Source organism: Hippocampus comes, unplaced genomic scaffold (genome assembly GCF_001891065.2).
Source record: "Hippocampus comes isolate QL1 unplaced genomic scaffold, H_comes_QL1_v1.1 scaffold376, whole genome shotgun sequence".
Classification (NCBI taxonomy): domain Eukaryota; kingdom Metazoa; phylum Chordata; class Actinopteri; order Syngnathiformes; family Syngnathidae; genus Hippocampus; species Hippocampus comes.
The window spans coordinates 284,452-306,545 of record NW_017805507.1 but is presented as its reverse complement, the minus strand read 5'-3'; the positions used below and the strand labels follow the sequence as shown (position 1 = coordinate 306,545).

The following is a 22,094-nucleotide window of genomic DNA, read 5'->3' as shown; positions in this document are numbered from 1 at the left end:
TAAAAAAAATGTTTATTATATAATGGAGTAGTAAAGTAAGCAAATGGAAAGTCACAAAAAATATTTGTCATATTTCACTTGGTTTTGTTAAACTATTCCAAACATTGGTATTAATATGAAAATAAAATATTGTTCTTTTTAGGTCATAAAATGAAAAGAATAAAATAATAAGAAAAAAATTTGAATATTAGAAGAAAATGTTTTTTTTTTCCCACAGCTTGTTTTTTTCCTTTCTTCTTTGTCACATGCATGGACACACGGGTGGAAAAAAAAAGGCCTTAAAATTGCAATTATTTAATTGCTGATACAAAACTTGACAATCCAGCAAAGCAACTAAAAAGCTTCTGGAGACCTACGGCTCAAACAAAAATGGCACCCCCCCTCCCCCCACCCGACAGAAGGAAAATAATCCGACACCTGCACCATATTCTTGATCATGTAAATGCTCAGTTGGCTGAATCAAAAAAAATGGCGCCAGACTGCGTGTTCAGTATTTAGGGTAGAGGACTCTGGCTATCCGTCCGTCTGCCCTCTTGGTATCCAGCCACTTGCCGCAAAGGAAAATGGTGGTGACCCCGTTGGCCGTATTGGTGACCTCCACGCGGTCCAGCAGCCAGCTGGGATGCAGGCCCGAGTTGTCGTGCTCCACTCGCACTTTCTGCAACTCGCCCATGTCCAGCATCTCCAGCACGAAGCGGTCCGTCCGATCGCGCTCGAAGAGGTTGCGGAACCTCTGCCGCAGCCGTCGCCGACCCGAATCGCCGTTGGTGCCGAAGACGGTGATGAAGACGTTGGCGTCGGTGCCCGCTCCTTTCTCATCGCCCGTGATGACGATAATCTCGTACTTGACGGGCACCAGGCCGCGGGACTTGCTGGCAAAGCTCTCGATGGCTTTGGTGCACTCGAAGGTCAAAAAGTCATCTCTCTTCGCCGACAGCGGGACCAACGCGTCGCAATGGAAGATGTACCTGACGGTGAAGAGAAAAACAAATTTTTTTTTTTTTTTTAGAAGAAAATCTGTTTCAAATTTGATATTCACGGTAAGCATGCTGTTTTATTGTGTGTTTAATATCGTATTGTTGCCTTCTATAAACGTGCCAAGTTTGCGGGACTGACCGCCAGTGGGCTTTTTAAACGTGGCCCTTACTTGTTGCCCAGTTCTCTTTCAGTGACCACCACCTCCACCACATGCCAGTGAAGCGCCGTCTTGACTTTCTTTCCGTCTTTGGATGCGTGGCCAACGCAGATGCTGACGATGTCGCCCAGGTGCTTGGACGTAAACTCAAAACTGTCAACGTTTCCCCTAAAAAAAAAAACAAAAAAAAAACGGGAGTGGCGGCTTATGGTTTGTTCAGTCTCCATTCTCGTTTTCAGGTTCACGAGGAAGCTGGATTCTATCAATCTCGGCCAAGTTGAATCGGATGCAAACGGACGACTGGCTAGCAGAGTATCGGGAGTCTCATTCGAGTACCTACCGCATAAAACGCCTCTTCTTCGACGAGTTCTCCATGAAGAACTCTTTTGAGCAACCTTTCCTCCCCTCCAACACCATCCAAACGTTCTCTTTGGTTTCGGCCTCTGCCGCGTCTCCGGTGGTGACGCAAATTTCGTACCCTTGGAGACAAGGTACGAAAGGTAAGTCACGACACGCGTTAAGCATCGGAGAAGAACGTGTATTTATTTTTGTTTGTTTACTGGTTTTCTCGTCAAGGTCCAAGTGTTCGTTGTTGGCGCACGCCAGCTCCCTCATGATCTGTCCATCGCCGTCATTTTTGGCGAGCCAGCGATCGCAGGGGAAACGGAAGGTCTTGTCCATGAGCTCGTCCTTCACGTCGATGCAGTCCAAATGCCATCCTGGCGCCAGACCTGCATGTGATGGGATCGGGAAGCCCGCAGGTAAAAAAAAAAAAAAAAAAGGTCGATCGGAGATGTTTTCTCCGCGAGGCTAACCTGTGTTGTCGTGCCACACTCTGATTTTGGAGAGGTCACCCAAGCTCAGGATGTCTGGAAAACGGAAGGTGTCCACCTGCTTGCGCTCAAACTTGTTGGACCGGTTACACTCTTTCAACGCCAAGGTCCCCGTGTCGCCATTCTCGCCGAAAACAATGACCCAAACGTTGGCGTCGGTGCCAGCCCCTGGAGAGGACAAGACCGCGACTCCCCAAAGGGAGAACAAGAGTCACCGGCCATTTAAAGGAGACGTTCGAATCGAAGAACGGAGAGTCGAATGCCAGCAACTTGTCTGAATGACTACAAAACGTTTCATCTGCTTTGGAGCCCAGCCAGCCGCTACCTCAATGTGCAACTTTTATTTCCTTGCTAATGTTTGCAACGACGGATGAGAAATCATCTGGCTCCAGTCTGTAGAAATCATAGACGACATCGAGCCATTGACATCAAACGACGTAAGACGCACCTGCGACGTCACCGGTCTTGACCTGAATCACGTAGGTGGTGAGCTCCGCCATCGTCTCCTCGTCCACCACAGCAGCCATCTCGCAGATCATCGTCCTTCTGGGTCCACGCGTCCTGGAGAGCCACTCCTCGTAGGTGAACGCGGATACTTCCCCCGTGGTCAGGTTGCGCAGGGTCACCTGGAGAAAGTCGTTCATCGTCTGATCACAGCAGAAAACTCGGGATTATCAACGGAGAGCAAATCCCGTTTGGACCCCGAAGTCTCCTGGCTGACGAACACGTTTTGGCCGAGGGGCGGACCAACCGTATCGAGGAACCAATCGGGTCTGCTGCCTGAGCCGTCGATGCGCAGCCTCATCTTTCTGAGCGGGGCGATGTCATCGATCTCCATGTTGAAGGTGTCCTCTTGACCGCGCTCAAACCTGAAAATCAGTTCTGAAACTCGATTCTGAGGTTGCAAAAAAAAGGAAACAAAGGTCTCACCTGTCCTCGTTCTTCTGCAGCAACATTTCCTCAGTGCTGCCGTTGGCACCGAACACCGTCATGAAGATCTCGGTGTCTGTTCCTGCGTTTTGGACGTCGCCCGTTACCACGGTCACCTCATAAATGACCTGCGAGAGGACGATAACTGCTTGTTAGATTTGAGATACAAGATGCATCTGCGTGGAAGTCGGAACTTGTCACACACTTTCTGGGAGATGGAAACGGCTTCTGCGTCCAGCACGTTGAAAACTCTGGCGGTCAGGCCGTCACCGCGATCTTTGGCCAGCCAGCATGCGCAAGCAAAAATGTATTTGACCCCTTTGGTTGGCACGGCAACGGAGAGCTCGTCGACCAGCCAGCAGCTCTCGGGAGTGGCACCGTCATGGCCGAGCTGCGGGAAGGGACGGACGGGTATTGTGGGCTCAGTTTTAGGGATTTGGGATTCGGGTGAGTGAGCGGGTGGACGCTCACCTCAACCTTTTTGATCTCCCCCACGTCTGAGCCGTGGCACTCGAAGCTCTCCAGGGATCCGGCCCGGAAGCCTTTCCTCCCATCCGGCGGATCCAACCACAGCCTATCCGTGCGGCCGTGATTGGCCCCGATGATAATCACGTAGGCCCTGCTGGTTGTGCCGGCGTCTCGTTCCAGCCCGGTGCACAACGTGACGTGGTACGGTATGACTGCGCAGGAAAGTTCTGCTTCAAAACCGTTTGCCGTTGGTCTTAGGCGGGAAGACTGATCTTCCTTACCGGGGAGTTCCTCTTCTTCCTCTTCCTTTTTTTTACTCTTTTTATTCATATTGTTGTCAACGCTCTTCAAGGTTGACTTATCCTTGACATTCAGGGTCTCCCGGGCGCCCTCGTAGCCCTGGAAGGAGACACAGGAACACAGGAACACGGGATTGAAACTGAAACGCTCGCCAGATGAATAGGTGCGGACTGAGACCGGAGCCGAGTGGGACGCCGACGGAGATGATCTTGATGTTTTGAAATGGAGCGTATCTGTCTCATCGTTCTAAGGAAGCAAGTGGTCTAACCTTCATGTAGAAAACTCTCTGGATGCGACGGTCCTCCCTCTTCCTGGAGAGCCATCGCTCGCACAAGAACAGGAAGACCTCCTCCGTGTCCACATCGAGAACCTCCACCTGGTCCAGGTACCAGTCGGCGCTCATCATGCTGTTATCGTGGCGAATCTTGATCTTGAACACCTGACCCAGGTCCACGGCCTCGATGGTGAACTTGTCCACCTGCGACCACGGGGGAAGGCTGATTGCTGCCGTGTTGTTTCATCGCGTCGTCGGCGTTTCCTTACAGATCCTCGCTCAAATTTGTTGCTGTTGTTCTCCGACTTGCTGAGCTTCCGCTCGCCCGTGTCACCCAGCTCGCCGTAGATGGTGAGGAACACGTTGGCGTCGGTGCCCGCCCCGTACACGTCGCCGGTCATCACGGACACTTTGTACGTGTGCGCTGCGCTCGAATGTGAGAGGACCGCACGAGTCGGTCAGAAGATTTTCCGTGGACAGCTTATCATCTCAAATGTGACATCGTGACGCGTTTGTCGTACTCTCCAGGGCGTCCTCCACCTCCACCTCGTTGATCTTCAGGCTGCCGTCCCGCGACAGCTTCTCGGTGATGATGTCGGAGGGCACCAGCTCCCTCACCGTCTCGCCGTCGTCCTCCGACTTGGCGAGCCAACGCTCACACGGGAAGATGACCGTCTCCGAGCCCTGCAATAAAAAAATAGGTCACTCAGCCTGGCTTGCGGTGGGGGGTGGTGGGGGGGGGGGACTTATTGACAGTTCTCTGCGACTAGCTGCACCTTTCCCTTTCTGAGCAGACGTCGGATCTCCACTCGGTCCAGGTGCCAACCCGGGTTGACCCCGCGGTTGTCGTGACCGATGCGGAGCTTCTCGATGACCTCTCCGACGTCCTCCAGCTTCAGCGAGCGGGTGAGAGAAGCGTTATAGCGGCATACGAACATACTAACCCGCTTTCCCAACGTATTGGGAACAAAACTGCAAGTATATGATGCCAAAAAAAAAACAACAACTGTGTTTTGTATTTTTGACAACAAAAACAACTGTAAACTGCAGATCCCCACGATAGAGTGGTGACTTCGGTACTCCCGTACCTCGACGATGAACATATCCTCGGCTCCCCTCTCGAAGTACATCATCCTCTCCCTCTTGTTGACGCACAGACGCTTCTGCTGCGTACACACGGCATCTCTTCCGTACAGCACCACAAAGACGTCCGCATCGGTGCCCGCTCCGAAAACGTCACTCGTGGAGATTTTGATCTCGTACGGGACAACTTAGAAAGACCAAAAAAAAAAAAAAAAAAAGGAGCAAATATGTCAGAGGGAAGAACATGAAGATTGTTGAGCAGTGGCGGTCGTACATGGCATGTAAAGTTCAGTTTGGAGATTATTGGGAAAAAGATCCCTGGAGATGGCGCCGTCGTCCTCGCCTTTGTCCAACCAGCGTCCGCACGGGAAGCGAAGTTTCTGCCCTAGCGAAGGAGCGTCAATCTCCACCCAGTCCAGGAACCAGCCTGCCGAGCCTCCCCCTGGACATACACGGTGACCAAAACCGACAGTCATTTCTGGCGGGGAGGTCTTACCAAGTCCCATCCTCTGTCCCATCACAAAAAATCCAAATCAAAACACACAAGCCTTTTCGGCCAATGTTTCAAGCACCAAAAGTTTCTACGCACGGCTTGAAAGCACCACCGGGATTGCTTTTCTTTTTCTGTCGTTTTGCAAGTGTGGCAGTACCGCGGTTGTCGTGTCCGATGCGTAACTTTTTGAGCGGCCCAATGTCCACCGCTTCCACGGTGAACTCGTCGATCATCCCCCGCTCAAATTTGTTCTTGTGCGTCTTGGAGGCCTTCAAGTTAATGATCCCTGGAGGTTTCAAGAGAGGCGGAACATTCGGTAAAAGGGCATTTGGATCGCGGAAACAGTGATGGGGTCACTCCAAGCGGTGAGATTTTTCGCATATAAAGTATAAGCTTTGGCTCACGAAGCGTACCGAATGAAGTGGCCCACCTGTGTCATCCTTAGTACCGTACAACGTCATAAAAACGTTGGCGTCCGTCCCAGCGTACTTCTTCTCCCCGGTTTTTATCCTCACCGTGTACGTGGTGGACATGGCTGTCGTGACAAGCGCCCTGTTTAATGTCAATATTTATTTCCTTGATTCGAATGACGGTGGTCTCGCCTTTCTGCTCCAGGCCCAGCGTGGCGTCGGAGTCACCGTCGTCATCCTCGTCGTCGCCTTTCCTCATGAAGGCTTCATCGACAGGGACCAGCTCCCTGGCCAGCTGCCCGTCGTCCTCGTCCACCGCCAACCATCGCTTGCACGGGAAGAAGTACCTGCAACGCAGTAATGTGCATCTGCCAGGTTCTTTTCAAATGATTTGGACTTGAATGCATCACCATCATCATCATCATTCTATACTCTTATCATAAATATCTTTTCCTGAATTTAGTTGAGGCTTTGAAGACTTGACAATCGGCCCTGACACGAAAAGCGTTCGCCCAGGTCTGCTTTGATGGGTGTAGTACCATTTGCTACCACATCGGGGTGCTGCACAACATTTGATGTGCATGTGAATGAAGCTCAGGACGTTAGAAGCGGTGTTAAAAAATTATATGCATCATATACTCATCTTTGCTTTTAGAGCAGACGCTCTTTATGTATATTTGTGTGTATGTACATGTAATATTCATTTTCAAAATATTTCTAAAATAATTCAACATTTTACATGAATAAAATAGCGTTTTTCGGTAAAGACGATGCAAAATTCTGGGAACAAAAGTTGATTTCTTTTAGTTATTTATTTGGTCGAGTAATAATTTTTCAAACTAATATTTTAAAAAAGAAGAGACTTAACCGATTGAAATGTTCATTCAAATAAAAAGTAAATAAAATAAAATTTAAAAAAAGTCAGATGCTCTATTTATTTATTATTTCGTTCATCCATTTGGAGTACTACAATATATACAAAAATACTAGTTTTTATGTTATTCATTTAATTAAAAACATATTTCCAGAAAAAAAAATCATCTTAAAACAATTAAATCGTTTCCATGAAAAAAAAGTTGAAAAAGTATGGGGGGGTTGAACAATGATTTATTCAAAACTATTGTTGAACATTATTTTATTTATTTTTGTTACAGCATGTTCGCTCCCTCGAAAGGTGCTCTAAGCATCCGAGCGAATATTATCCTGCCTACTACGCGGCACATGATTTCTTATGAGTGGCTTACGTGGTGTCATCCTTGTCGTCCACAATCTCCACCCTGTCCAGAAACCAGCCCGCCCCAGCCTGGCTGTTGTCATGTCGGATCCTCAGCTTCTTCAGAGCGCCCAGGTCCACGGCCGTCAGGCTGAACCTGTCCTCCTTGCGTCACACACACACACACGCATGCACGCACGCACGCAGGGTTCGATTTCGGCTCAGGCCTTGCTGTGTGGAGTTTGCATGTTCTCCCCGCCCCTGCGTGGGTTTTCTCCGGGTACTCCAGTTTCCTCCCACATTCCACAAACATGTTAGTGTGTCACCGCAAAGGTGAGTTTACCTGGCCTCTCTCAAATTTATTCAGGTTGTTGGACTTCCTTAAGCGGCGCTCGCCCGTGTCACCGGTTTCGCCGTAGACGTTGATGTAAACTTTGGCGTCGGTGCCAGCCCCCCACGGATGCCCCGTGAACACGTGCACCTCGTAAGAGTTCACTGTGGCAAACCGAAGCGTTAAGCGTGTGACATTTCCGTTGCTTCGGGAATCTGTCGGTACATTTACCCTCGAGGTCTTCATTGTCGTCAGGCAGGAGCTCAACCACGATCTCCCCATCCTCTTCGTCCCTGGCCAGCCAGCGGTTGCAAGGGAAGCTGAATGTCTCCACCACCTCGCGCAGCTCCTCCACCATCTCCACCTCCTCCTCTTCATCTTTCTTCTTCTTCTTCTTATCCTTTTTCTTATCCTTCTTGCCGTCCTCCCGCTTCACCTCCACCTGCACCACGGCCGTCGTCAGGCGCTTGATGTCCACCGACTCCACGAACCAGCCGTCGCCGATGCCCCTGCCATCGTGGTAGAGCCGCAGCTTGTAGATCTTGCCCACGTCCTGAGCTTCCAGCTGGCAAAATGGAAGGCGAGCGGTCGAGGCGTTTCATTGGATCGCCAAACACAAGCGGAAGTTGCAAAAGTACTCGTGCAGATACCGCCAATTAAAGTGATATCATGAAACGTCGTGAAAATAAATCGGGCCGGTCTGAGATACTGACCTTGAAGATCTCGGTGGTACCGCGTTCAAAGTTGTTGGAGCGGCTCTTCAGGGGAAGAACTTCAGTTTTGCCGTCGTCACCATAAATCTGACAGAAGACGTTGGCGTTGGTTCCGCTTGTGCGCACATCCCCCGTGACCACGCTCACTTCGTAGTTGATCACTGTGCCGGGAACATATGTTGTTAGTGTTTTTGGGAGGGGGGGCTGGAACAAATTGATGGCATTTCTATTCATTTCAGTGGGGAAACATCATTTGAGATGCAACCGTTTGGAGTTCCAAGTGTGGTCGTGAAATTCATTCAAGATCACTGTCAACCTGTTGTATGATGACCAAAAAGACGTCGTTTAACCGCGGTCGTTGTTTTTGATTGTGTAATTCAGATCTTAGGGACTTAAAAGGTGGAACAAAAAAAGGACAGCGGCGATGTGAATGATGCGGAAAATTGTTCAGAATCAAACTGGTAAGTTAAGGTACGGCCGTATTAGCCGTTAAGATTTGATTATTTACTTTTCTCCAAGTCCAGGATCTCGCTGGGATAGATCTCCACCTCTACTTTGCCGTCAGCCTCGTCCTTGCAGAGCCAGCGGTGACTTGGGAACATGTACTGCTTGCCCTGGACCGGCACCGAGATCTGAACACTGTCCAGAAACCAGCCGGCTCGCAGGCCTTCGTTGGTGTGGCCGATGAGGAGTCTATTGATCTGCCAAGACGTGCCAAAGATTTGAGGCAAGGTTAGAATCGTTTGGGATTTTTCATTAGTTTTTGTTTTTTTATCGCATATCACCTTTTGGTTTTTCAAATTCGGTTCATTTTAATTCCTTTTTAGAGCAAGTGTTTAATTTTTCTCCCAAATGCCAATTTTAGTAGCATTTTTTAATATTAGTTTTAGTATTAGTTTTAGTTTTTGCAATATAGGTTAATAAAACCTTCATATCGCATATCACCTTTTGGTTTTTCAAATTCGGTTCATTTTAATTCCTTTTTAGAGCAAGTGTTCAATTTTTTTCCCCCAAATGCTAATTTTAGTAGCATTTTTTCATATTAGTTTTAGTATAAGTTTTAGTTTTTGTAATATAGGGTAATAAAACCTTCAAAAGGTACCATAAAAAAAAGCTCTGTTAGGACTTGAAAAAAAAAAGTGGTTGCGGTTAGATGATTTTGATAAAATTCTCAATGTAGTAATCGCTTGATTGCTGTTCCACTGCTATCATCATATTAACGAATATCATAGATTATTTGACGAAAATTAACAAAAATCTTTTCAGTCCTATATATATTTTTTGGTTATTCCATTTGTTTTTCCTGAACCGTCATTGTGAAAACAGGTGGACTTTTCTGAGCGCACCTTTCCGATATCAAAGGTTTCTATGGTGAAGATGTCGGTGCGACCAGTCTCAAAATAATTCCTCAGGTCGTTGTCCGAAACTGCCAGGGTTATCTTGCCAGTGTCGCCCCGCTCGCCGTAAAGCTTGACAAACACCCGAGAGTCGGAGCTGGCCCCGTTGACGCTGCCTGTCTTGATGGCTATGTGGTAGCTGACATCTGCAAGGGGAGGTGGAGGGAATTGCGAACAACCTCGAGTAATTGATGCCCCCGAAAAATATTTATAATCTGCTAAACCTGCTCATGCAGTTGCAAAATATAAGTAGAATACAAACTCACCGCAAAAACTACAATAAAAATAAACAGCTTACAGATGATGTAACTCTCCCCGCTAACAACCCAGGTCAAACTTGGCTTCTCCCCATCATGCAAAGCTTGTCTCTTAGTCAAGAGGTATCACTTCAACATACTTTTGGACATCATTGTACTCATTTTCTGTTAGTTTTGGAGACATCTACCGATTGAGGACGTTCAGAAACCAGCACAAAAGGAATACGTAAGGTTTCAACGAATACCTATTTCCCACAGGAAAAAAAAAAGCACAAATAGGTAATGTGTCGTAAATATTGAACGGCAAATATGCCTGGGATTACTGTACCCACTAAAGAGACGCAGGCCTTCTCCAGCTGGAACCAATTCACGGACGATCTGCCCGTCGTCTTCGTTGCGGTCCAACCACCTGATTGGAGACACATTCGTGTTGGCCCGAGGGGGTTTTCAATCTTACAAATCCATCTCTTAAATGAGAACGTGATCAATCCCAATAACAGAATACCAGACGGGATACTTTCCAGATGTAACGCGGCACTGCAGCTTGGCCGCTGGGCTCCGATTACTGAAAGAGACAGCTGTCCGACGGCCGTACATTTAGTCCCTATTTGGAAAGCGAAACCCATCCATCAACCGCCTAACGACTTAATGGCATGCAACTGGAGAGCTGTGTAACCCCGTGCAGGCCCAATTTACTGCTCTTATCGGGTCCTTTGGATCTTTTGTTTGGAAGCGCAGGAGGTCAGGGGGCTTAGATGCGTTAAGAGAACAAGAGAATTAGTACCAATGACATGGCACTCATGCCTTTTTGGAGCTTGCGTTTTGCATTGAGGCACAATCATGTTGGGACTTCTCAAATCGGAAGCATCTTTGTTGAAAAAAGTTGGCCTTGCCTGTAACATGGGAACTCGATGGCGACTGACTCTGGCTGGCCTTCCTCCCTCACCGTGACCTTATCGAGAAACCAACCGCAGCCTCCGCCTCGGCCATCGTGTCCGACTCGCACCCGGTGGATGCGGCCCAGGGACGCGGCTTCGATGAGAAACTCGTCGTGCTGAAGGGAAATACGGAGAGTAAAAAAAAAACAAAAAAAAACGCCAGTATGAAGCGAACGTCAGGAGCGTTGGCCAGACATACGTTGCCCTTTTCGAATTTGTTGACGGACGGGATACTTTCCAGATGTAACGCGGCACTGCAGCTTGGCCGCTGGGCTCCGATTACTGAAAGAGACAGCTGTCCGACGGCCGTACATTTAGTCCCTATTTGGAAAGCGAAACCCATCCATCAACCGCCTAACGACTTAATGGCATGCAACTGGAGAGCTGTGTAACCCCGTGCAGGCCCAATTTACTGCTCTTATCGGGTCCTTTGGATCTTTTGTTTGGAAGCGCAGGAGGTCAGGGGGCTTAGATGCGTTAAGAGAACAAGAGAATTAGTACCAATGACATGGCACTCATGCCTTTTTGGAGCTTGCGTTTTGCATTGAGGCACAATCATGTTGGGACTTCTCAAATCGGAAGCATCTTTGTTGAAAAAAGTTGGCCTTGCCTGTAACATGGGAACTCGATGGCGACTGACTCTGGCTGGCCTTCCTCCCTCACCGTGACCTTATCGAGAAACCAACCGCAGCCTCCGCCTCGGCCATCGTGTCCGACTCGCACCCGGTGGATGCGGCCCAGGGACGCGGCTTCGATGAGAAACTCGTCGTGCTGAAGGGAAATACGGAGAGTAAAAAAAAACAAAAAAAACGCCGGTATGAAGCGAACGTCAGGAGCGTTGGCCAGACGTACGTTGCCCTTTTCGAATTTGTTGACATTGTTTTTGCTCATGATCATGAGTCTCTCGCCGGTGTCGCCCAAGTCGCCGATGACGTTGAGGAAGACGCTGGCATCGGTGCCGCCGCCGCTGATGTTGCCCGTGCAGATGGTGATGCGATACTTTGTCACTAAGGCACAAAACCAAAAACCAACAGCTTAATGATTTAAAAAAAATAAATTAAATTGTTCCACTCATCCATTTTTTTTTTTTTTTTTGGGCGCACTTGTCTTTAATAGGATTGCGGCTGAGCTGGAATCTTTTGCAGCTGACTTTGGCTGAGATTCAAACCCCCGAACATGAGATCTGTGTGGCAGGCATGCTAACCACCACAGCTACCGCTTCCCCCAACAGAATCAATTGGTGGGGTCCATCTTGAATGAAATGTTAACTTGAAACCTGCCAGTTGACCGAGTTGTATGAACTCGTTTCGTACATGGTAGCGGCTCCCCACAAAGCGCTCCGGTCGCCGGCAGCTCTCGTACGATCTCGTTGTCGTCTTCGTTGACGTCGAGCCAACGGCCACATTCGAACTTGTATTTCTCCATTGTCAGGGTCTTCAGTAAAGTAATCTGCAAAACAAAAAAATCACATGCCACAAAAAAAAAATTTGTGATGGGCCAAATCTGGCTACCGGGTCTTGACTTAATCGCACCAAAAACTGAAAAGCCCTCACCCGCCCTAAGTGCCAGCCGGCAAACGGATGCCTCTTCTCGTGCCAGATGCGCAGTTTTAAGAGTCGTCCAATGTCAGGCAGTGCCGCCGCTGATGTTGCCCGTGCAGATGGTGATGCGGTACTTTGTCACTTAGGCACAAAACCAAAAACCAACAGCTTAATGATTAAAAAAAAAAAAAAAACGAAATTGCTCAAAAAAAAAAATGGAAACCCTCAGATAAAATCTGAAAGTCATTTTAGCAGTCGATGGTTTAGTGGTCAAAATAATCCGAGGATTACCATGAATTTATCTAGACGACCCTGCTCAAAACTATCTGAATTATTTTCCAGCTTGATCTCATCCGATTTGCCGCTCTCGCCGTAGATCTGCAGAAAAACCTGGGCGTCGGTACCCGCGCCCTTCAGGTCCGAGGTCCAGATCCACAAGGACCACGGGTACTCTGTAGCACAAACCCGGTAAGTAAATGAACTTGAAGAATTGAATCACGGGTCGTGTCTGTTAGCCTGATGGACTTCACTCTTCTGCTTCCTCTGGCGGAGAGAAACCATCTCGTAGAGCTCTCTCTCGACGAGTCCATCGCCCTCGTCCTCGTCCAGCCACATCCCGCACGGAAATGTCTGCTCCACCCCCGTGAATGGACAGTAGATGACCACCTAGATGAGAAATAGCCATTTGGTGAAAGAGGTGAGCAATGTATGGCTCCCGGGTCACAGATGGCCCGCTCCGTTAAAAAAAAAAAAAAAAAAATTATCATCAATTCATCCCATCAAATAAAAAGGTAAAATGGTATTTTATGGTATTAAATAATTGGAAGGTTTGTTTCTTGGAAATAACGATACAAAAATATGAATACATTTACATCTATTTATTTTGTTGAATAAGTGGTTGATGTAAATAACACTAGAAAAAAATTGAGAATTTATTCATTTATTTTTGTAAATAAAAATAGTACATTGAAATAAAAATTTTAATTATTTTTAAAAAAAAATCATTATTCCATTTATTCATTGTATAAAATAACATTAAAACAAATATTTGGGAAAAAAACTGTTTTTCACAGACCTTTGGTGCTTTTCAATGTATTTAATTCAATAATTTTGATATGCGAAGTCAATATTTCATCAATGTGTGTCAAAGTATGTCACGCGTAACTATTAGAGCCTTTCAGTAGTTTGTGTGAGAGAATGTGAATGTTTTCTGGGTATTACATTTGAGTGTGTGTTAGCCTTTTAGTCGTGGATTGTGAGTAGAAAAGAAGTTCAGTGACATAGGAAAGCGTTTTAGTTGTGGTCATGTGAAAGAGGGGAACGAAATCAGTAACATGTGAGAGCATTTAACGTGAGTGAGTGCATTTCTGTAGTGTTTGTGAGAGCAATTCAGTTGTCTGTGAATGACCAGTCGTATGTGCGAGAGCCTTTCACGAGACAAAAAAGTGTTTCCGTAGTACATGAGAGAGGAACTGAAGGCCGTGTGTGAGAGGATTTCAGTCGTGAGCGTTGTAGCATTTTCACTTGAAGCATTTCACCAGTGTGTGAGTGTTTGACAATGTTTCAGTAGTGCACGAGTGCAAAAAAAACAAACCCGCAGTCGTGTGTCAAACTCTTTTAGTAGCATTTGTGAGTGAATTCTGATTCAATCGTGCTAGTGAGAGAGACGTCGTACCTTCTCGCAATACCAGCCGGCGCCCACGGCCCCGTTGTCGTGCCCGATGGTGACCCTGCTGAGGGGGCTGATCAGCTCGCAGATCTCCACATTGAAGATGTCGATGAGGCCGCGCTCGAAGGCGCCGCCCTCCAGAAAGATTTTACCGCTGTTCTTTAAGCCCTTGGAGCCGTGCATGACCATGTGAATTTTGGAGTTGGTGCCCGCGCCGCGCACGTCCCCGGTCATCACTTGAACGTTGTACACGATTCCTGACGGCCAGAAATGTGTTGAGATATGCATCCAATCGTCTTTTACCAGAGAGACTTCTATGCTGTAGGTTTTCTTTTTCTTCTTCATGACATATTTTTTTGACTGGTGCAACTCCGGAGTGACTTATTGTCCGAAAAATGCGAAAAATGGATTCTTGATTACGTTCAGGTGAAAGAACTGAGCCATACTTTGCTTTCTTGGGTGCGAGGCCGCGTGGTACGCTCACCCATTGGCTGCAGTGAGCCGACCAGCACATCTCTCTGGATTTTGCCATCGTCTTCATCCATAGCAAACCAGCGATTGGCGGGGAACTCGTACACTTCCTTATTCCCGATGTCATCGATAGCAACCTGAACAGACAAAACGGAACGAATGTCAACACGAGTTTCAAGCGAAGACGTCGGTCCATGATGAGCAGAGCTGCAGGGATTGCGGCTATGCTAACTTTAGGGGGGACCAGCCAGGACATCTCTCATGTTGCGTTCATGTTAGCATTGAGCTAAATTTAGCCTGGGTGTTTGCGGAATTTCTTTGCCGCATGATGCACGTTCGTGTGAATTTAATTTCTTTGTAATCTTTGTTTCGGGTTCATAGTTTGCGGTATATTCACCGTTAGGCAAGGTGATCGATTATTTCTGGTTTTTCAAAATTCTCATCAGGGCGTGGAACAGAATAGCAGTACCACGTGCCTTGTTTAGGAACCATCCAGCGGATGAACCTCTGTTGTTGTGGCCGATGGTGATCTTCCTCAGCCTGCCCAGGTTTGGGGCCTCGATGGTGAACTTGTCCTCAGAGCCACGTTCAAAGTTGTCCTTGTCGCTGTCCAGCCGCCGCTCACCTTCAATGAGCCGTAAAAGAAGGCGCTGAGAGAGAAAAAACGTAAACGTGAGAGAGTCAAGCAAACGTTTCCCCACCTGTGTCGCCGTGCTCTCCAAAGATGTTGAGGAAGACGTCAGCGTCAGTTCCGCTTCCCTTCATGTCGGCAGTGAACACGCTCACTGTGTATTTGTTTACTGTAATGATCAATAGTACGCAGTTCAGTACACAAAATCCGTGCATAGGTAGTCGTGAAAACTATTTTTCCCCCCTCAATTCATCATTGCTTATCTGTGTAGTAAACCAAGATCAAATTTGGTAGTATTCAGACAAAAAAATGCCAGACTTCCTGTCAATAACGAAAGCTAATTCAATTATGGTTTCTGGTCTGTTTCATGAGTATGATTTTCTCTCCAGCGTCCAGACGCCTATTAATTTTCCTGCTTTTTTGCCTTTCAAAGTTGGACCTGCTTAGTTTTAACGGGGTTCCAGCCAGTCTCCTGTGAATAGTGTAGTCAATCACCCAAGTACTTAATTCTGATTCCATGCTAATCTTAGGTTAGCTTAGCTAATCGTATGACTTCTTCAACTTTCCTCGTCATCAAGAGAACAATACTTGTCAGAGGTTGGCTTACTTTCCGCCATGAAGGCGATGAATACCGACTTAAGAGTGACTTCGTAACTTGATTAGTCGCACAAGTAGCCGGACAAAGCTCGTCGCTAGCTAATAGTGTGTCACAAGTCGATAGCTCACATCGGTGATGTAAGACGATAACGTGCGCTTGTCTAGCTCCGTGAAACTTTTTCAGACCGTGTGTGCAGTTCAACGATCAGAGAAGCTTTAAAGTCAAAAGTAATTCTCAGTTTTGCTATTCAAGGTGTTTTGATGAGGTGTAAAATGCTAACTTTGACTCGCAAACTGCAATGTGAAGCCACATATTTCGAGCCTTTATGTCACTAAGTTAAACCAACTTTGGCGGCTGAATTCAAAATGTGATGTTGCGGCCCAAATAACGCTCAGGTTTTGATTGACATTTTTGAAGAGTTCATTTCATTAGATCCGTTTATTTTGAACTGTTGTTGTAGTTTGTAGCGCAGCCGTGTACAACCACGTCTACAGAAGTTAAAGAGAAAACACTCAGCATGGGTTACGTTACGTAACGCAGCGTAGATTACCTTGTTTCACTGATTGTAATTACCTTTCGGATGTGTGGTTTCCCGGTTAAGCTACTTACCGAGCCTCTTACCAGGTTAAAAATTCATAACAGCGGCCGCGTTAAAGCCAATTGCGGTGTCCAAGCGCCTGATTGACTGGAGCACTGCGGCATCGGCTCACAGAGCAACAGAGGACTACGCGCTAATGAAATTTGATGACCAGAATGTACATTGTGCGTGTATTTTGGCCTCACATTTGGGTACGTCCATCTGGTTGAGGCTACCCAGCAGGTCCCTGACAAAAAGGTTGTCGCCTTCCTCGCGGCTCAGCCAGTTGTTGCAGGCAAAGTAGAAGCGCAGGTGAGGCCGGCTCATGTCGGTCACCACCACCCTGTCCAAAAACCAACTGGCATTCATGCCCGTGTTGTCGTGCTCGATCCTGCACAGTGAAGTCGACAGTGAAGTTAACTTTCAATGCAATTATTATTTATTTGTTTTTTGTTTTTTTAAACTCACATATGTGAATCGAAATCTAAATCTGTTGTCAAATAATCATATTTGAATGACTCAGATTATCAATCTGTTATACGCGTTCCTCTATTTTTGCTTAAGAGTTAGCAGAGCTAGCATGGATTTTTTCAAAGTGCATTTTCGGCAACCTTGAACCATATTTTTCTCCATTTTTGAAATGTTATCAGTAAAATTACAGACACGCTTGATGAAGGGATGAATTTCTACACTGTCCCATACGCTGCCCTATGCTATGCTAAAAGATGCTAACACCCGAAAGCAGATGGCGCTTAACCTTCCCACTGCAGGATCAAATCCAGCGAAGTGCTGCACAGCTGGAAAATAAGTGTGACCTCGCCCCTATTAAACTGCCGTTATCCTGCGTCTTTCTGCCTTTTCGAAACCCTCCAGCAACAAGCAACTTTAATCCCCAGTAAAAAACAAACATTTAAAAAAAATAAAAAATTGTTTTGAGTATGATGAGAAAAGAACTGTCACTCGCGCTGAAAATTGCCAATGTTGACATGTTTGCTTGCTTATTTATACATTGTCAAAGAAGGCCCGTACAACTCTAGAAAAAGAAAAGATATTGGCAAAAATTTGAGACTCTACATTTAGGTCGTTTGCCTGAACTTGCGCTTTACCTTAGCTTCTTGAGGGCACCTACGTTGTGCGTTTTGATGCGGAAAACATCTGTCTTATTCTTTTCAAAGGCAGTGCGGCTTCTGCAGAGAAGGAGAGTTCGCATTTTGGCAAACATAACAACAAAACGACCCGTTAAATAAGAAATTATTCACAATCGGATATTTTTTTCAGGCTGCACCCACGTTTTTAAGCTCATCCAGTGGAACCCCCAAAGACACAAGAAAAACAATCAAAATACCCAAAGTGCTCCATCTGATGTGCGTAACTGTATCTTCTTTTGTCATGGGTTTGTTCAAAACTGCTTCTTTCAGAATAAATGTCGCCCCAAAAAGCCAAACAAGAGTCTAACACATGCCAGTCCTTTGATGCTCATAGATTTTTGCAAAATCAGCTTACATCTGGCGTTTCGAACTTCACACCTTTTGCATTGCTTTTGCTTGACTGCCGAGCAGCTACGTTCAACTTCAGAGGTTCCATTGTCTCTGAGCCCGCATCTCCAACATGCAACCCACCAGCCATGCCAAGGGCTTGGATAATTAAAGCGCAAGGAGTCATATACTGAAGAAATGCAAAAGGCTGTCCGACACACATGAATGGCTGCCCTAGATCTGCCATCTGTTAAGAGGGAGAGGGAGGTGGGTGGCACAGTGATTACGGAAACAAAAGCAAAACCCAATGCAAACTTTGGAATTCATGCAACTTGCGAGTTCCAATGAATTTCCAAAGAGTTGCACACCGGCCCACACGACCATATCGTGTTGTTAGTCACACAATACAGCCGCGACCTGATATAAGTACTGGCATATATTGGGAGTAAGGTGAAACTCTTGGTTTGCGCTCGCCGTGTATGCTATTTCATCAGATGCAGTCACACAGCATGGACACAGTGAATACACGGGGGCGCGCACGCCACGACTCGAGGTGTGGCTGACATGGTCCCGCACGGGCCGACAATAAAGTCAGGATGTCCTATTGCGCAGCCAGGTAACCCGATCGTTCAATCAATGTGCGACTGCCTGGCGGTCATTTGATCGTCTGCAGGGCGGGGGGAAAAAAATAAAATCAAATTTGACATCGTGGTCTTCTTCCGTTCGCTTCGGAATGGGGAAGAAGACCTGCCATGTCACGTAGTTCCGCCTTACTCCAAATACTGTATAGAAGAGAGCATCCTGTCGCTATGGCGACCAAACCGGCCTCATTCCGAAGACGCGGCTTGGACGGCAATTTAACCCTTTATTGGGGCAAGGAGACAAATTTAGTAGCTTCCCCAATCTTTTTTTTTTTTTTGCCCCACGGACCGGTTTAATGTCAGACAATATTATCAGAGAACAGCCTTTAAGTTTTATATACTTTTTGTTCTTCTACTTCTCCCTTTGATAATTTTCCTGCTGTAAATCGAGAATTTCTCCCTTTTGAGACAAATGAAGGTTTCTGGTCTTATCTTCTCGCCGCGTATTATGCAGAGTAGGCTTGGTGCGTGGGAATCTCCCCTTGACATAAATCCGTATTTTAAGTATGACTCCCAATACTGTCTATTAAATGTAGCCTTCTTTTTCTTGAAAGTCGTAGAGTCCTCTTCTATCTCCTGGCTCGGCCTTTTTCCTTCCCAAAGAAACTTTCCAAAGACGTTTGTTTTTTCCGCATTTTGCTAGCTCTTGGGTTTCTTTAGCGGTAACCTATCAAGTGACGGAGAAGCGCGCCTTGACTGCGTCACGAGTGACAAGCTATAGATGGTTATAACAGCGAATCCGGTAACCTTTCAAAATAAAACATCTTCAGATTCTGAAATGAATAAAACGGAAGTAATGTATTTATTCTTTCTGTGCGGCTCGATACCAAATGACCCACAGACCGGTACCAGTCCCCGGTCCGGGGGTTGGGGACCACTGGCTTAAACCATAACTCAAGTGTTAAGAGTTCTGTGATGTCAAATTTGCCACCCTGCTTCGCTGGTACTAAATGACTGTACACATCTGTCTCGTATACAAGAATCGTATTTTGGTAGCAATCAGGCAAAATCTCTCGGGTACTGCTTTTGAGGGCTGAATATTCAAAACGAGGGGGATTTTTGCTCCATTATAGACAAATGCATTGTCTGAAGTTGAACTTTAAAGAATTGAAATGCGTGCCCGATAAAGGGTTAAAAAAATGTGGAAATGATATTCAATTAAAAAGGAATGCAATCTCATACAGTGCTACACAATACAAGCCCACACCAGGAACAGAATCTTCAACCTTCAAAGTACCTCTTTTCTGTGCTGAAAAGACCAGAGGGGAATAGAAAATATTCATTAGTTACTTTGCATGATGAAAGACCGCAAGTTGGACCCTTGGAACCCAAACAATTCGGCTAAACCCTGAACCCCCACCAAAAAAATAAATAAATATCCTAAAACTAATACTCACTCCCTAACCTTAGTTCGACTTCCGAGGGTCCACACAAATTGTGAATACAAATAAGACAACCGTTCTTGTATATGCATTGAGAGTCCAAAATCGAAACAATTTACTGCTTACTTGCTGGCCAGATGAACTTTGGGGGTGACACCAAACTCTCCGAAAAGTGTAACGAACACATTGGCATCAGTCCCGGCTCCCTTGACGTCACCGGTGACGGCGACCACCTCGTAGACTAGAACCAGAGGAAGAGAATTTAGTTTTCCAACTGGACCTCCCCTTTCTCCCCAGATGTTTTTTTTTTCCTTGACCTTTGAGACTATTTGGGATTAAGCGCTACATAAATAAATGCTACTTGACTCACCTTTCTTCTTGTAGTAGACGTCTTCATAGCCATCCGATGAGTCTGTGTGGTAGTTCAGCAGCTCGCTCTGATAGATAGCCGCGTAGTCCACATGCTTGTTTTTGGACTTCTTCACTTTTTTCTTTTTATCCTCATCATTTTCACCCGATCCCTTCTTCGCTTTCTTCTTCTTCTTTTTTTTGGAGTCGTCGTCGTCCTCCGCCTCCTCCGCAGGTTCACCTCCCTCATCGTGGGATCCTTTCTTCTTCTTCTTGCCGTCTTTGCTCTTGGTCTTCTTCTCAGCGTCCGTTTTGTCTGGGTTCTCCGCGGAGGATTTTTTCTTTTTCTTCTTCTTCTCCTCCTTCGTCACCTCACTTGCATCTTCTTTGGCGGTTGGGTCGTTGTTGTTCTGCTCACCTTCCTCCTTCTCAATCTCGATCTTTTTCTTCTTTTTGTCTTTTTCCCCTTTCTCCGAGCCCTTGTTGTCGTAACTCTTGTCCTTCTTGCGAGTCTTCTCACTTTTGCCGCTCCTCTTCTTCAACTCGGGCGCTTCCTCCACTTCCTCATCCACCTCGTCGCTTTCTTCTAATAATCTCGAATGTTTCTGTTTGGATGGCATCTTTTCCTTTGCGCTCTTAAGAGCGAGCCAAGGTTTCAACGGAGCCGGGGAAAATCATTTTGAACCCCTGACTGCTGGGAGGTTCTGCATCTGAGTCCTTCGGAGCGGCCTGGAGAAACCGACGGCAAACTTTAGGCATCACTCATGAAAAATTAGCCGCCTTGGCACGTGACCGTCGGGGAGAAAGCCGTGTGAAAAAGGAGCCTTGCACAGAGATAACGTATCCTCACATTCCATTATTCATGGCGTCAGGATCGCTTTACGGGACAGGGGTGTCTCGCTTTTACCTGCGCTTACGCACCCACCGTACATTAACACTGAACATGAACTGCGGGGAGGTTTCCTTTCTAAATAGACGGAAATCGACAGTCAGTCTCCCTTGCTGGGGCGCTCTTCACGTCCGCGGAAGTGATTTTCATGACGGTACAAAGACGATATAGTTTGAGATTCCTATCCTTCCATGACTTTTGGTCAAGAAGCAGGGCATACTGGTCGCCATTCAACTGTAGGACCCCCAAAAAAAAATCATTTACATTCACCCCTGTGAGTTATATTGAGCTTTCCATCAACCCAATATGCAAGGGAATATTTCTTTTAGTTTATTTTTTAAAGCAGAGCATCTACCGTTTGGCTCAAACGTTATCACATGACCAGGAATGGTTGCCGGTTAATTTGTAGAGTAGCATATAAGTCCCAAACGGGAATTGTATGCTAATGCCCAGCCGTGAATTTTCTTACGTACCCCACCAGGTCATCATCCACCCAATTGACGGATAGTTGCGAAATATCAGTCAAACTGTAATAATAGGGAGAAGTTAGAACTGTACAAGAAGACAAAAAGTCAAACCAGTTTATTGACAAACACGTTTCCGCACAGCCACGCGCCGATGATGCAGAGTGGTCCCGGTGTTTTTACTCCCAGTCTCATTTCCAACAGTCTTTTAAAAATAGTGGCGCAAACATTTTGGCGCATAACACATATTTCGTTGGCAAATGATGACATCGTCGACAGGCGACAGCAAACCGATCGGAAAGAAGTACGATGGAGCGCTGCCTAAGTGCGATCTGCTTCCACTAATCGGACAATCTCTTGGACGAAAAGGTTTCCGTGAGTGTAAACTTAAATTCAGTGAGCACTGAAGCAGGCACACGCAAAAGCTTTATCATGCACGAGTATGGAGTGAAGTATACACAGCGAGGAGTCTTCGAGGAGGCCAGAGTGTCTCTTTGATTGATTCGAGGGACGAACTCAGGGAATCCAAATGAGAAGTGCGTATCGGACGGAGAGAATGGAATGTCATAAGGCAGCATAGTTAATCATCGGCGGATTACTGTCAATCAAACAAAAATTGAATCCCATTGTTGC

The 22,094-nt window shown here is 46.5% G+C and overlaps 1 protein-coding gene across 1 annotated transcript; it reads right to left on the bottom strand.

Annotated features, from left to right (window-relative positions):
• Positions 1-400: 400 nt before the first annotated feature.
• loxhd1a (lipoxygenase homology PLAT domains 1a) lies at positions 401-20,742 on the bottom strand. The gene is made up of 41 exons (XM_019877589.1): positions 20,131-20,742; positions 19,887-20,001; positions 17,369-17,449; positions 16,469-16,653; positions 15,158-15,256; positions 14,933-15,081; positions 14,470-14,593; positions 13,992-14,242; positions 12,847-12,982; positions 12,606-12,768; positions 12,329-12,413; positions 12,089-12,224; positions 11,628-11,782; positions 11,386-11,546; positions 10,170-10,246; positions 9,530-9,726; positions 8,692-8,884; positions 8,184-8,344; positions 7,702-8,035; positions 7,483-7,634; positions 7,171-7,304; positions 6,119-6,273; positions 5,947-6,051; positions 5,674-5,802; positions 5,298-5,465; positions 5,029-5,210; positions 4,717-4,833; positions 4,462-4,624; positions 4,210-4,364; positions 3,935-4,144; positions 3,648-3,765; positions 3,370-3,578; positions 3,104-3,289; positions 2,899-3,026; positions 2,720-2,837; positions 2,417-2,594; positions 1,951-2,136; positions 1,696-1,866; positions 1,476-1,614; positions 1,148-1,303; positions 401-968 (listed from the first exon to the last, which is right to left on the bottom strand). Exons 1-41 carry the CDS (start codon positions 20,726-20,728, stop codon positions 488-490), a joined length of 7,140 nt encoding a protein of 2,379 aa, XP_019733148.1. The 5' UTR covers positions 20,729-20,742; the 3' UTR covers positions 401-487.
• Positions 20,743-22,094: the final 1,352 nt, after the last annotated feature.